This window comes from Cyprinodon tularosa, unplaced genomic scaffold (genome assembly GCF_016077235.1).
Source record: "Cyprinodon tularosa strain WSP-4 unplaced genomic scaffold, ASM1607723v1 ctg580, whole genome shotgun sequence".
Classification (NCBI taxonomy): domain Eukaryota; kingdom Metazoa; phylum Chordata; class Actinopteri; order Cyprinodontiformes; family Cyprinodontidae; genus Cyprinodon; species Cyprinodon tularosa.
The window spans coordinates 598478-611126 of NW_024039319.1; the positions used below are offsets into that span (position 1 = coordinate 598478).

At 38.6% G+C, this 12649-nt stretch overlaps 1 protein-coding gene across 1 annotated transcript in view; it reads left to right on the forward strand.

Moving 5' to 3' along the window:
- The window catches only part of LOC119797368 (insulin-like growth factor 1 receptor), a 70865-nt gene that overhangs the window by 38470 nt on the left and 19746 nt on the right, over positions 1-12649 (forward strand). The window contains exons 3-5 of the mRNA XM_038306423.1: positions 8575-8878; positions 11370-11506; positions 11897-12041. Coding sequence (XP_038162351.1) covers positions 8575-8878; positions 11370-11506; positions 11897-12041 — 586 coding nt within the window. The remainder of the gene's footprint in view (positions 1-8574; positions 8879-11369; positions 11507-11896; positions 12042-12649) is intronic.

Consider the following 12649-nt stretch of genomic DNA (forward strand, 5'->3'; position numbering starts at 1 on the left):
TTGAACTCTATATCCAGTTCAGTATACAGTTAGAAAAAAAACAGCTGCACTAATAAATAATAGCTACAGCTAGGCCTTGGGAAAAAAAAAAATAGATTTTGTGAATTAATAAAAAATTTTGTTGCAGGAAATCAAATAAAAAAATCAATTTTATTTATTTTTTAGAATAGTTTCATATTTACCAAGTTTGGCAAGCGACAGAATCGCAAATAAAATCAGAAACGAATAAAAAAGTGAGAATGAGAAACAATCTGATCACTAAACTAACTAAATATTTGTTACCAAATTGTGAAAGAGTTTATAAATTCCTACAAAACTTGTCGATAAAATTAAGTTTGATTTTATTTTCTGGTAATTACAGTTGTTACCATATGACTTAAAAAAAAAAAAAAAAAAAAAAAGTATATATTCAGTTCCAACCGCTACAAACATCTGCCCAAATTCCAGATTGGCCAGTTTAAGGGAGCTATTGCTGACCCTCAGGCTTTTACCATATTTTACGGACTATTAGTCGCACCTGAATATACGCCTCAGAAGCTAAATTGCATAATTTGTACATATACAAGCTGCACCGGACTATAAGCCACAGGTTTTTTATATTTAATTACCATATGGTTCGTGCACAGAGAGGATTGTCAGGAAAGAGGCAATTGTTTGAGGAAGCTCCTATTTATTATTTCTACCGGTACGTTTGTTTTCAATTATGAGGGTGTCACACAAACTGTCTTGCGCTCGCAATGTCCGTCTTTCTCGCTGTCGCTCTGTCTTTACCACTCGCGGTAGAAGTCTGCTTCCAGAGGACCTCCGCATGCGGCTACCGTACTTGTGTGTTGAAGCAAATGTGGTAAAATCCATATATTTAGGTATTACCCTAGTGGCCGTTAGCTGTAAACTCCATAGATAAGCCGCATTGTTATATAAAGCCGCAAGGTCGAAAAATGGGGAAATAGTCGCGGTTTATAGTCCGAAAATTACGGTAGTTAGAAATATTTAATTGGTAGAATCCTGACACCATAATTTAGATTTAGGCAAATATATTCCCATATCTGTTTTTCCAGCTGATGCTGATATCTGATATCTCTCAACCTCTCTAAGTGAAATCAATAGAGAGACACTTCTGATTTGGTCATGATGCATCCATTTTTACATCAATGTTTTTGAATAAACTGTCCTTTCATCCGTCTAGACATCTGCTCCTCTCTGTTTTTGTGTATTGTTCTCTACCAAAGCCTGGGTTGTCATAATAGCAGTGTTGTTTCTGGGTGGGACATACATTATCACTCACAGGACGAGGGCTGAAAAACACGGATTAAGAGAGAAGCTTTTCATTCTTACCTTTTTAATTAAAGCAGGTCAGACTTTGGTTTGGATGAATAAACTAGCATCATAGAAACGGTGAACTATAGCTGTGAAGATCTGTTTTTGTTTTGTTTTTCTTGTTGTTTCAGTTAGCCATATATGCTGAGCTGGTTTAACTCACAGCTGTGATCGTTATCACAGTTAGACTGTTTGGTACTAAAGGAATAGAAAGTTAGTCTGGGGCTTGAACTGTAGTGTAGAGCTATAACAGAATGGCTCGGTCAATTAAAAATGTTTGTGTCGTTAGCTTGCTAATATTTTATTAAAAGCAAACAGTGTGACTTTTGGCCACTAGGGATGCTAGAGGGTTAACTGCCCGTGCTTCAACTAAACATGGAAAATAAACAAAAATATCTGACTGTACACTAGGAGCAAAGTGTTAACTTACTAGTTTAATAATAAAGTTTTATGGTTTTACATCCAGCTTTTTTTTCCTCAGTGCCTTTCCTGTTTTCTGTTTTTAGTCTCCTCAGAAGGTTTAAACTCTGTCCTTGCCTCAGCCATGACCAGTAGTGACTATATAAGAGCCATACGTTCTTCCAGATCACATGACCTGGCCAACGATGGTGGTCTTCTCCAAACGTACAGTCGGTATTTAAAGATGGGAGCCTCGCTCGTAGCACTGATGGTGTCAAACTCTGTATATTAGCCTGAGGAATCATTTAAAATTGCTCATATGCATTAACTCTTTAGGTCACAGAGTCTGCAGTGTGCCTTTAACTGAGGCGGTCTCTAACTCCTCTTCCCACAATTTGTCTACTTTTTAAAACAATCTGTTTTATTTTGCGGTATCCCAGCATTTCTTTTTGTTATGCATATCTGAAAAAAAAAACTATGATCCCTATGATCACTCCCCTAAAGCAGTTTATTAACGTCTAAATTAACTTAAACCACAAAGAGCAAACTGGGCAAAAGGCTGCTGTTGAACGGGATTCCTAGTGACAGCACACCGCCGCTGTACAGTGGTCTGAGCGGCTCCCACAGAGAAATAATATTTGAAGGCAGGATCATAATCTGGATGAACTGACTGCATGGATTAAGTTTTCAGGTGGACTTTCTCACTTAAAACATTAAAATTACTTTTTACCCACTGATCACAGCACGTATAGCTGCCATTGTTACAGGCAAAGAAGGGATAGGGTAGCTCTGCCCAGCCGTGTGCCAGAAGTAAACTTGTACAAGCATCAAAAATGAAGCAGCACACCCATTTTTGCTGCTTGCGGTGTGAACGTAGCATTAGGCATTGTTGGACCGTCAAACAGGATAGTGAGCATAACTCAAAGTCCACTAAAGTTTGGTTTAAGAAGAAGGCCTGGAAAAAATCATTGCAGCAAAAGTTCTCTCTTCTTTACCGAGTACAGGAGATGCTTCTCATCAAATGGTTAAATAGCTCTTGGCTTCACTGAAGTTACATTTTGGATTAATTGCAGTTAATACTAATTTTCTTTAACCATATGGTTTCTTCTTGTATTGTGTGTTGCAAACAGCTGACAGTTTATACTTTTTAACAGTTTTACCTTTAGTAAACAGGGTTGGGATTCATGCGCGGCTCCTTTTTCTCATAGGCGAAGCGTTTACACTCCCGAGCAGAAGGTGGCGGTACTGCGACCAAAGCCAACCGCCAGTAGTAAACAAGAAGAAGAAGAAGAAGTGAAGCAGCGTAGCCGGGTGTAGCAGGGAAAAAAATCAGTTGTTGTGGAGAATTGTGTGGGTATGGCGAGTGGGAAAGAACAGGAGTTGGAAGACGCGCCAGCAGCACTTTATGGGTCTGCTGTATGGGACCACTTTGCATTTAGAGTGACCTACGATGACGGCGGGAAGAAAGCTGTGGAAAAAAGTGCAACAGTGTGCAAGCATTGTGCAACACGTTTTTTTATGCTAAGAGCAACACGACCAACATGTCAGGCTAACAATCAACATAAACCGAACCAAACCGAACCGAAAACCGTGACCACGAAACCGTGAACCGAACCAAACCGTGGATTTTGTGAACCGTTCCACCCCTAATTGTAACATACTAAAAATAGTTTGCAGTGCGCACTTGCAATAACAAACGCCTTTGAGCTTTTATGCAATCAAACTGTATAAGATGGATTATTATCATGGTAGTCAAAATAACATAAAACCTTTGTTTATTTGGCTGTGAAGTACTTTCCGTGTTTCTGTTTGAGTACAGACCAAAAACCAAACCCAGCACTTTGGGGATACTAACAAAAGTCGTGTAACATTTTTAACCATCAATAGTTGATTTTAGAGGTTTAGATTTAGATCAATAAAATGCACATTAAAATGCGGTAAACTTTGGGAATGATGCCAAAATGATAGTAATTTAGCATTTATACATGAGTTTGATTATTTAAGGTTGTGTTTAACAAATGCCATAGAAACAAAGACAAAGTAATAGGATTAGAAGGTTATTATTAAACTGCCACATTACACACATTCCTTGTGGATTAGGACTGATAGTAGTCATGCCCTCGAACCGTAAAGAACAGCCTGTTCCTTTGAAATCAAATGTTCTGAGTTGACCTATGACATTAATCTTCTAATTTGATTCATTATAAAAGCACTTTCCCACCTCATTCTGCTAATTTTTTTATTTTGTTTTCAAAGCCAGGGATTTTATTTGAAGGTTGGTGGAAGCGCTTACATCACCAGAATGGAGTCCAGTAGCCCAGGCTTCATAAACACAGGGACAATCCGCTGTGTCTGGTAACTTTCCACTGTTTGGACCAGGGGGTAACTCCTCACCCTAAAATTAGTTTCATTTTTTTGTGTATTTGTAATTGTTGAAGTAAAATGGACGGGTGAACAGAAATTATTCTTAGCAACCATAAGTATCCATTAGAAAAAGTAGTACAATAAAAAAACATTTTTGAATAAAAAAAAGAACATTAGCATAAATCAACATATTAGGTCTCGTATCCATCTAAATAATTAAGATTTTTATTTTAATCATTAACTCAGTATGGGCATGCTAAATTTAAATTGACTGTTGAATTTACACGCTAACATGCAGTCACTTTGACTACTCTCTTCTATCTTCGTTGAGGTTTTTACATTAAATCTTGGATTCAAATATTGTGTAAACATTTTTACACATAAGGGCTAGACTTATTATTTGTGCCTGAAATAATCTGTGACATACCTCCGTCCATATTTAAAGAAATCAAAGTGGTGTGGATGTTGAAATAGACCTAAGATATCTGTGAAGGTTTTCTATCGTCCAGGTCATGGTCAAGCTTGATTTCCTGGTGATATACAGGTTGGACGCGCACCGGCACGTAGCGACGTGATAACGGAATACGCAGACAGGTATTTAGCAAAGTGAAAATACAGAGTTTTTCACCCGGGTTACAACTAGGTTTCACTTTGGTACATCAGGTGCTAGCCAGGCAGATGGTCTCGTTACAAACAATGGAGTGTAGCATGAGAGTGGTTTGGTTAGGGAGTAGCAAGCCAAACAAACTATAGGAAAAAAAAAAAAGGTGAGATTGGTTTAAAGCCAAAGGCGGTGGCTGCGTTGTGGGGATGCCGAGGATTCAATGGTGAACCATTTAACTTGTGTGAGTCTGTGTGTGGGATTTGTCATCCATACAACAAATGCTTTTAAAACTAAATCGTCCAAAGCTGTTTTTCCTGCTTGGAATTTATTGTCTTCACACGACAATATCTGGACAAATCTAGTCCACACGATTTTTTTCAAGTTCTCACAAACAGCCGTTACAGCAACGGGACCAGATAAGTTAGACATGAAAGATCTGGATGGTGTGTAGAGCAGGACAGAAACTGAAATGAGTTATTTTCAAGGCGTACTCTGTGATCCCTTCCTGTCGCTCCAACCTTCCCCATCAGACGCGCTTGTTTTTGCTCAGGAAGCGACAGACTGACACCTCAAGTCTGCAGCAAACTTCACAGAGGGATTCTGTGTAGCTCTCTGTGGGGCCGAGGCTTTGCTTTGTAATAAATGACACCTTTCTACCTGTCATTGCCTCATCAGAGGAGGTCAGAGGATGAGGTGGGAGGAGGAGGAGGGTTGGATCAGGGGGAGAACATTCTGTGCCAGCAGACGCAGCACCGGCTTCCTGCTGCTGAGCACCACCAGCCTGCTAAATGGTGGCTAAGGCCACACAGTCTGCAGTTCTGATTGGTTTCTAAAAATAAATCTGTTGCTAAATAAGATTGAATTTCATTTTTTTTTAAACTGATAATCACAAGAATTTAAAAAATGAATTCAAGGGATAAAAATGAATAGGAAATCCCTTTATTCTCCCACAGTGGAGAAATTGTGGTGTTACAGCAGCATTACAGCAAAAGTGGTCACACAAATGAAAATAACAAAACTAAAATAAAAAAGTAAATGAAATTAAATAACATATAGTGTTTTTAAAAATATACCTACTCTGCAGTCACCTGGAGAATAAATAAGCAATATACACCTGTGGAAATTGCTGTAAAATTTTAACATTTTGTAAAATGTAAACTTTTTGAACTTCATTTAGAAGCCAACCTGTCTTGGTATTTTCTGGTTGGATCTAACAGACATCGTGTTCCTCTGACCGACCCCGGCTCTTCCTCCAACAGGTTGGATGGATAAAGCTGTGATATTTAAACAGCAGGCAGCAGTGTGCATCACTTCTCATTTGTTGTCTTTAGTTTGTTTGAAATACTTGGCAGATGAAGAACTTTTTAGCATCTTCCGTCATTCAGCTCCGTCCTTTAAAAGCAGCATCTTTTCCAGCAGACCTCAAGTTGTTTAGTTTGTGTTTAAACACAGCCTCTGGCTGACCTAAAATTATGACATATTAAAATTGACAGTTTATAAGTTCGTCCAGTTATTTCCTCTCTCAGATGTTCGTCTCCCTCCCTTTGTGGTCTGCAGAACTGACAGATTAACAAACATGAATCATTTAATGCTATAATTTCCTTTGTTTAATAAGCTGTTGGTGATGTTTTTATGGCGCACATTCACAAATCCATTTGAGCAGGTCAGCTTATGTTCCTGCTTTTATGCTGTACCTCTATGGGGTGAATTTTGTTCCGTTATCGTTCCAAGCAAAGAGAATATTTTGTAAAATAATAGTTTGAAAAACTAGAGTAGAGTAACCTTTCTGTTTTCTTAGATTTTGTTATTGAATACATTTTTGTTTTTTATTTTGTGCATATTACATTTTTTATTTCATATTTTCAATTTTTATTTTGTTTATATATTATTTTTACAGATTATTTTAGTTTCAGATTTGATTTTGTTCCTCTTTGAATTTAAAGACCAATACAGGCTATCACTGTTAACCAATAAAAATGTTCCTGAAAACGATGTAGACCAATAGAAATGCGTCTTTACTGCTTACACCAGAGGAAAGCCCGCCTCCAGAATGGAAGCGAATGGGATCTGGAAAACTCAGTCGGAAGAGAAAGAAATTAATAGAACTCATTTTGGGGGGAAAAAGGAAATAAAAAAAAATAAAAAATAAAACAAATAGAAGGTCCAAAAACCACAATTTCATTTACAAAAGCTCAACTTTGTTTGCAGCAATAATGGAACAAAATTCACCTCATAAACTTCATAATTCCTTTAATTCCTTCCGGCTTCATTTGAATGTTTCAGACGTTTCATCTTTTCCCGCTTCTTTTATAGCTGCCTTTCAGTTATAATGACCCTTTGGTTTTAATGGGTTTTTAACAAGGAATAAAGAGACTAAATATTATTTGCAACATTAACCAATATCTGCTTAAGCAGACAGAAGCAGTGTTGGTGGAACTTGGAAGAGGGAAGTGAAAATGTTTCTGGACAATGATGTGAAAAAATTAGATTTTTTTTTATTAGAAACAAGAATTTTTCAAAAGTCTGGTTTAAATAGATTCTTTTTTTTTTCTCTGTGTCTTCAGCCTTTGAAATTAATACATTAACAAGCAGGGGAAAATAGGTTCCTGACTCTCAAAAAAAGATTGTAAGGTATGTTAGGAAAAAATCTTGAGCGTAACGGGGTGATAAAAAGAAATTACTTTGGTTTTTGTTTCTTCTCTGCAGCACCCATCTCTTCCTCATTTCTTTTTAAACTTTCCTCCCTTCCCTCATCTGGAGTCTTCGAACCACAAAGTCTCGCTCTCCAAAACCTGAACTGACATCTAAAGTCACGTCAAAAGTCACATGACGTGGCCGGGTTTCAGCGCCTCCCCTAAATTTGCAGAAACGCCTCCTCCACTACTCAGCATGCGTCAAAGCCTCCGCTCATCTATATGATCACTAGTATTTAGTTAGCTCCATGTCGGTCATTCTTCGATAAAGCCAAACAGCTATGTTAAAGCAGCATTCGAGGTCGACTGATTCTGATTTTTTAAGGCAGTTACGGATTTCTGTCTTTTGAGTTGATTTTTTTTTTTAAGGCGGTATTTCTGTCTCTTAATCAGCAAATTAAAACATATTAATGAAGGATAGTAAAAATAGGGGGAGCAGCCCTCAATCTCAACACATGGCTGCCGAGTGCACTAATTATCAGCGAACACGTGGGAGTATCCGTTCAGACACCTTACAAGTAGGGTTATCGAAAGTATTGATACTCAAAAAAGTATCGATACTGAAACGTTGTATCCGGAAACAATACTCATTTTCAAAAGTATGGATACAGCCATCTAAAGTGCAGAATAGTGGAAAATGCACTTTCTGAACACTGTGTGATTGAATAATTCTGTGCATTTTTCAGTTTCAGACTTTTTTTTTAACAGGTGCAGCTGCTGAGAATTATTTTTGTTTAACTGGTTTGGCTAGTGTCACTGTTATGTGTGCAAAACATAGCCAAGGAAGGAACACTTCATTTTCATTTTGTAAGTGTTTTATCAAGCTTGCTTAATATTGTGCACAGCAGACAACCTCAAAATATTATTCTTTTTTATTTATTTATTGTATTTTTTTAGTAATGAAAATATTTCTGTTGAATTTTAGAGTCTTTGTTTTTATTCTTGTGGTATCGAAAAGGGTATCGAATATTTTCCTTAGAATCGGTATCGAGTTGAAAAGTTTAGTATCGTGACAACCCTACTTAGAAGAAAACAAGGTAAATATTTGCCTAAAATATCCGTCAGCCTTTAGGCAGGAGTTCATAAAAGGCTCATCCCGGCTCACTGAGCATCCAGTCCACCCTAAGCAAAATGTTTTTGTTGCTCTTGCTGTATATCTAAATACACTCCCTCCCCTCCTTGGTTCTTTTCCTTCAGAGTGTCCAGAAACTTGTGGCCGGCGAGCGTGCACAGCCGACGGCAAGTGCTGCCATCCTCAGTGTCTGGGCAGCTGCACGCTTCCTGACGACGAAATGGCATGCGCTGCATGTGTACATTACTACCACGATGGAAGATGCGTGGCCGACTGCCCTCCAGGCACGTACAGGTTCGAGGGTTGGCGCTGCATCACTGCTGAGTTCTGCTCCAAAGTTCACCTTCCGGAGTACTATACCTTCGTCATCCATGGAGGAGAGTGCATGTCTGACTGTCCGCCCGGATACACCCGATCCACACCCGACAGGTAAGATGCAGTCAATCCTGGAGATCTTTAAAGATAAGCTGCAGTTTCTTTTCTATCAATATAACAATGAATAACTTGCAATAATTATTTTTTTTTTTTTTTTTTCGTTTGTCAGCTGTATTCAATACTGACTCAATAAACAAAAAAGATTCTTATAAAATGTTTTATAAAGTATAACAAAACTTACTGAATAAAAAAAAAGATGAATAGAATAAAACATATGAATGAACATTTATAACATGAACAGAGGTTTAAACTAACATTTAAAGAAAGGATGTTGCGTACTGGGAATACACTAACTACAGGTTATCCTTGAAGTGGGCGGGGCCTGTGGTAGAGCTCTCTGATTTCAGTGTAATCTAAAGATCAGTGGCAGCAGACACTGTGTGCTGTCAGCAGTGGTTCTGGTTGCCCTCAGAGGAATATTTCATGTTCTGTGTCTCTTTGATTTCCCTGTTCTCCCCTGTGATTGGTTTCTCCCTCGTTAATCTTTCCCAGCTGTCCATAGTTTAGTATTTACCCATTGCATGTATCTAATAGGCTTGTCCCGATCCGATCCACGTATCGGATCGGACGCCGATATTGGCAAAAAAATGCGTATCGGCAAAGCATGTAAAAATGTCGATCCAGACTGCCGAACCAGTTTTTAAAAAAAAATCTGGTCCGTATTTTCCAGTTTCGCCGATTGAAACGATCCATTCCACTATTTTGCACCAGTGTTCCCCGAATCCGGTCCGCATTTTCCAGAACACCTTCAACACACCCACAGGTCTTTTTGGGTCTGTCTCCCGGCCTAACCATTAAAACAGGTGAATTGGTAGATAGCGGGAAAATGTCAGCCGTGTGGGATTATTTTATCCTGCACGATGTGTAGATGGAGACTAGGTGTGGAGGAGATTGGGGAGTACAAGGCATTTTTGTGTAATAGTTCACTATTATTTGCACTGATTTTTTTTTTAAACAGTGTCTTTTTTCAAGAGTAGAGTCCTGATTCTAAGTTAATAGAATATTTTCCACTCTTGTCTGTTTTGCATTTTTATTAAAACTTACAGTAATACTTGCACCTTTAACTGTTTACGGTTTTACTGTTCACTGTGCAATATTAGATTCCTATTCATAATTTTGTCCAGTTTGTGTTTATCTCTTAATAAACAGGTAAGTTTGTTGTTACCAATCATTGTGTTTTGTTCAATCTCACCTAATTCAGCTGGCTAGATGTTATCAAGAGTACTAAAACCCTTTTGAACATGAGTCTTACAACTAAGGCTAAATACTTAAACTTAAATACATGCTCGGATAGGCTGGTACTGGCCAGTATCGGTATCGGATCGGAAGTCCAAAAACAATATCGGTATCGGATCGGAAGTGCAAAAACCTGGATCGGGACATCTCTAGTATCTAAGTTCCTGTTTGTTTCCTTGTACCTTTTATTATACAAGTTTAATTCACATCAACTCGTGACAAAACTTAGCTCTATTAAATGTATTATCTAATTTCCCTTGAAGTCAGTAATGCTTAGAGGTATCACATCTTTTTTCTATTATGCTACAAATGTTTTGCATAATGCCGTCCACTTTTTCCATCATCCTAAACCCCAGAGCACAGCAGTGAAGTTACGGTGCTCCGTCATACAGCTCAGCTAAATGGGCGCTACATAGGTGATAACTAAAGGAGTTTGTCTGTTTACAGACAGAATTGTTTAAAGTTTATTCTGCATCCTTGCCTGTAGAGCGCATCAGAGCGTTTGGCCGCACAGTGTGAGAGCATACAACGTGAGCTGTGAACTCACACTTTATGATGAAACGCTGAAGGTTTTTTTTGTGTGAGCTGTAGCTGCGTGCACTGATTGAAAAAATCATACAATGTATGACCGGCTTTAGGGCGGGATTAGCAGCAACTTTGCACTTTAGCGATCTGGATTCAAAGTGGAAACGTATACTCTCTGCTGCGCCTGCTCTGCATGATGACAGCGGACAGAAAGAGACAGGCAAGCTAAAGATCCACTCGCTCAGGAGGACAGAGTTTGGTGCTTTTATGTCACCAAAGTCTCCATTATCACAGAAAAAAAGTTGCTAGTTTTGGTGCTAGGCGCTTTTTTGAAATAAAGGCGATAGAAGGATCTGAAAAGGCCCTAAATTTAGTGACTAAAGTAGTAAGTTAACAAAATTGGTAATGATTCTTTTGATTGTACCTCTGAGACAGACCCCTGAGTCAGAAGCACAAGTATGAATACTTTTGACTGTTTTTTTTGTTGAAACATCATTCAGCATAGCATTTTTATTCAGTCTCTCTTAGTTTGTATACAAAAACCCATATATTCTGATGAGTAAAAGCTAAAAGTTAATACATTTTCTTATTCATCAACCTTCATGATTCTTTGATCTGAGAACAAATGATAAAGAAGTCTGAAGACTTCAGAGGCTGATAGTGAGCATAGTGATAAAGTTTGTTAACCAGCTTCTTCCTTCCCGTCTGTCTGTGAAACGCTCAGCATGTCGTGCCAGGCCTGCGATGGCGTTTGTGACAAAGTTTGCGACGGGAAGGTCATCGACTCCATGGATGCTGCGCAGTCTCTCAAAGGCTGCACCGTTATCAAAGGCGACCTGCAAATCACCATCCGTAGAGGCCGTAAGTACCGCAGCCCACCACAGCAGCACCACACTATTTATTTCTGCTGTAAAAGTTGTCAGTGACTTTATAGACATTAGAACTATATAAGCAGGCTTCCTTGTTTCCTGTGCGCGGGTGGTAGGAGAAATTAATCAATTAGGATTCATTCTGAACTAACTTATGCATAGAAAGAGATTTCTATAACAAGTTACTGTTTGAGGTTTATTTTTATCAATCATGTTTTCTGCTAATTAGTGATTAAATTTCATCTAGACCTGAAATGATAAGAGAGCAGAATTAGAAAGCATGCAGTGCTTATATGTCCAGTGCCGTAGAACAAAGTGCATGAAGGCTGGAAGTAAGGAGGAAATGCTGCAAAAACAGTATTTGTTTTTCGTTTTTTTCCAGATAACATGGTAGCAGAATTGGAGAGCTTCACGGGTTTGATCCAGAGGGTGACGGGTCATGTCCGGATCAGACATTCACACACTCTGAGCTCACTGGCCTTCCTCCGCAGTCTGAGATACATTGATGGAGAAAGTCTTCATGACGAGTAAGACCAATCCACACGCAACCAGATCAAATCCGCATAGCTGCATATTTCTTTTAAAACTGTATCTATATTATTGATTTCATTTGTTTTTGATTTAAAACCAAATAATCTTAAAAGTCTTATTGTTAACTCAGGTGTGGTTGGGTCATTCCAGGAAGACTATATAGGGTCCAATATGTTTTGAAAAAGTTATTACAGATGCCGTCTTTTCTGGCCTATAGAACACACCTCACTGTAAGCGGCATTTACTATGCCTGAAGTGACCCAAGTCCAAACTTTTGTTTGCCCGTATGCGGCCTGGATCTGATCTTTTCATGTTAGCCTGAATAACACAGATCTGATTTTTTTCCTATGTGACCCAGGCCACTTGGCTCTGTGGTCCTGAATCCGATACGAATCTGATCTTTTAAATGCAACCTCTCTGTGTGAACGGCTAGGTCGCATTCATCCGACCTTAACGTCTTTAATACTCAACCAAGGTTACTATTCTGTGTCGCAGAAGCAGGAAGAAAAACAGCAACCATGAAGGACGTTGATGCGGAGAGCAGTCTTTATTTTCAACCTTCAACCTGTCCGAGGTTGTGAAAGAAATGAAAGATCACTAGATG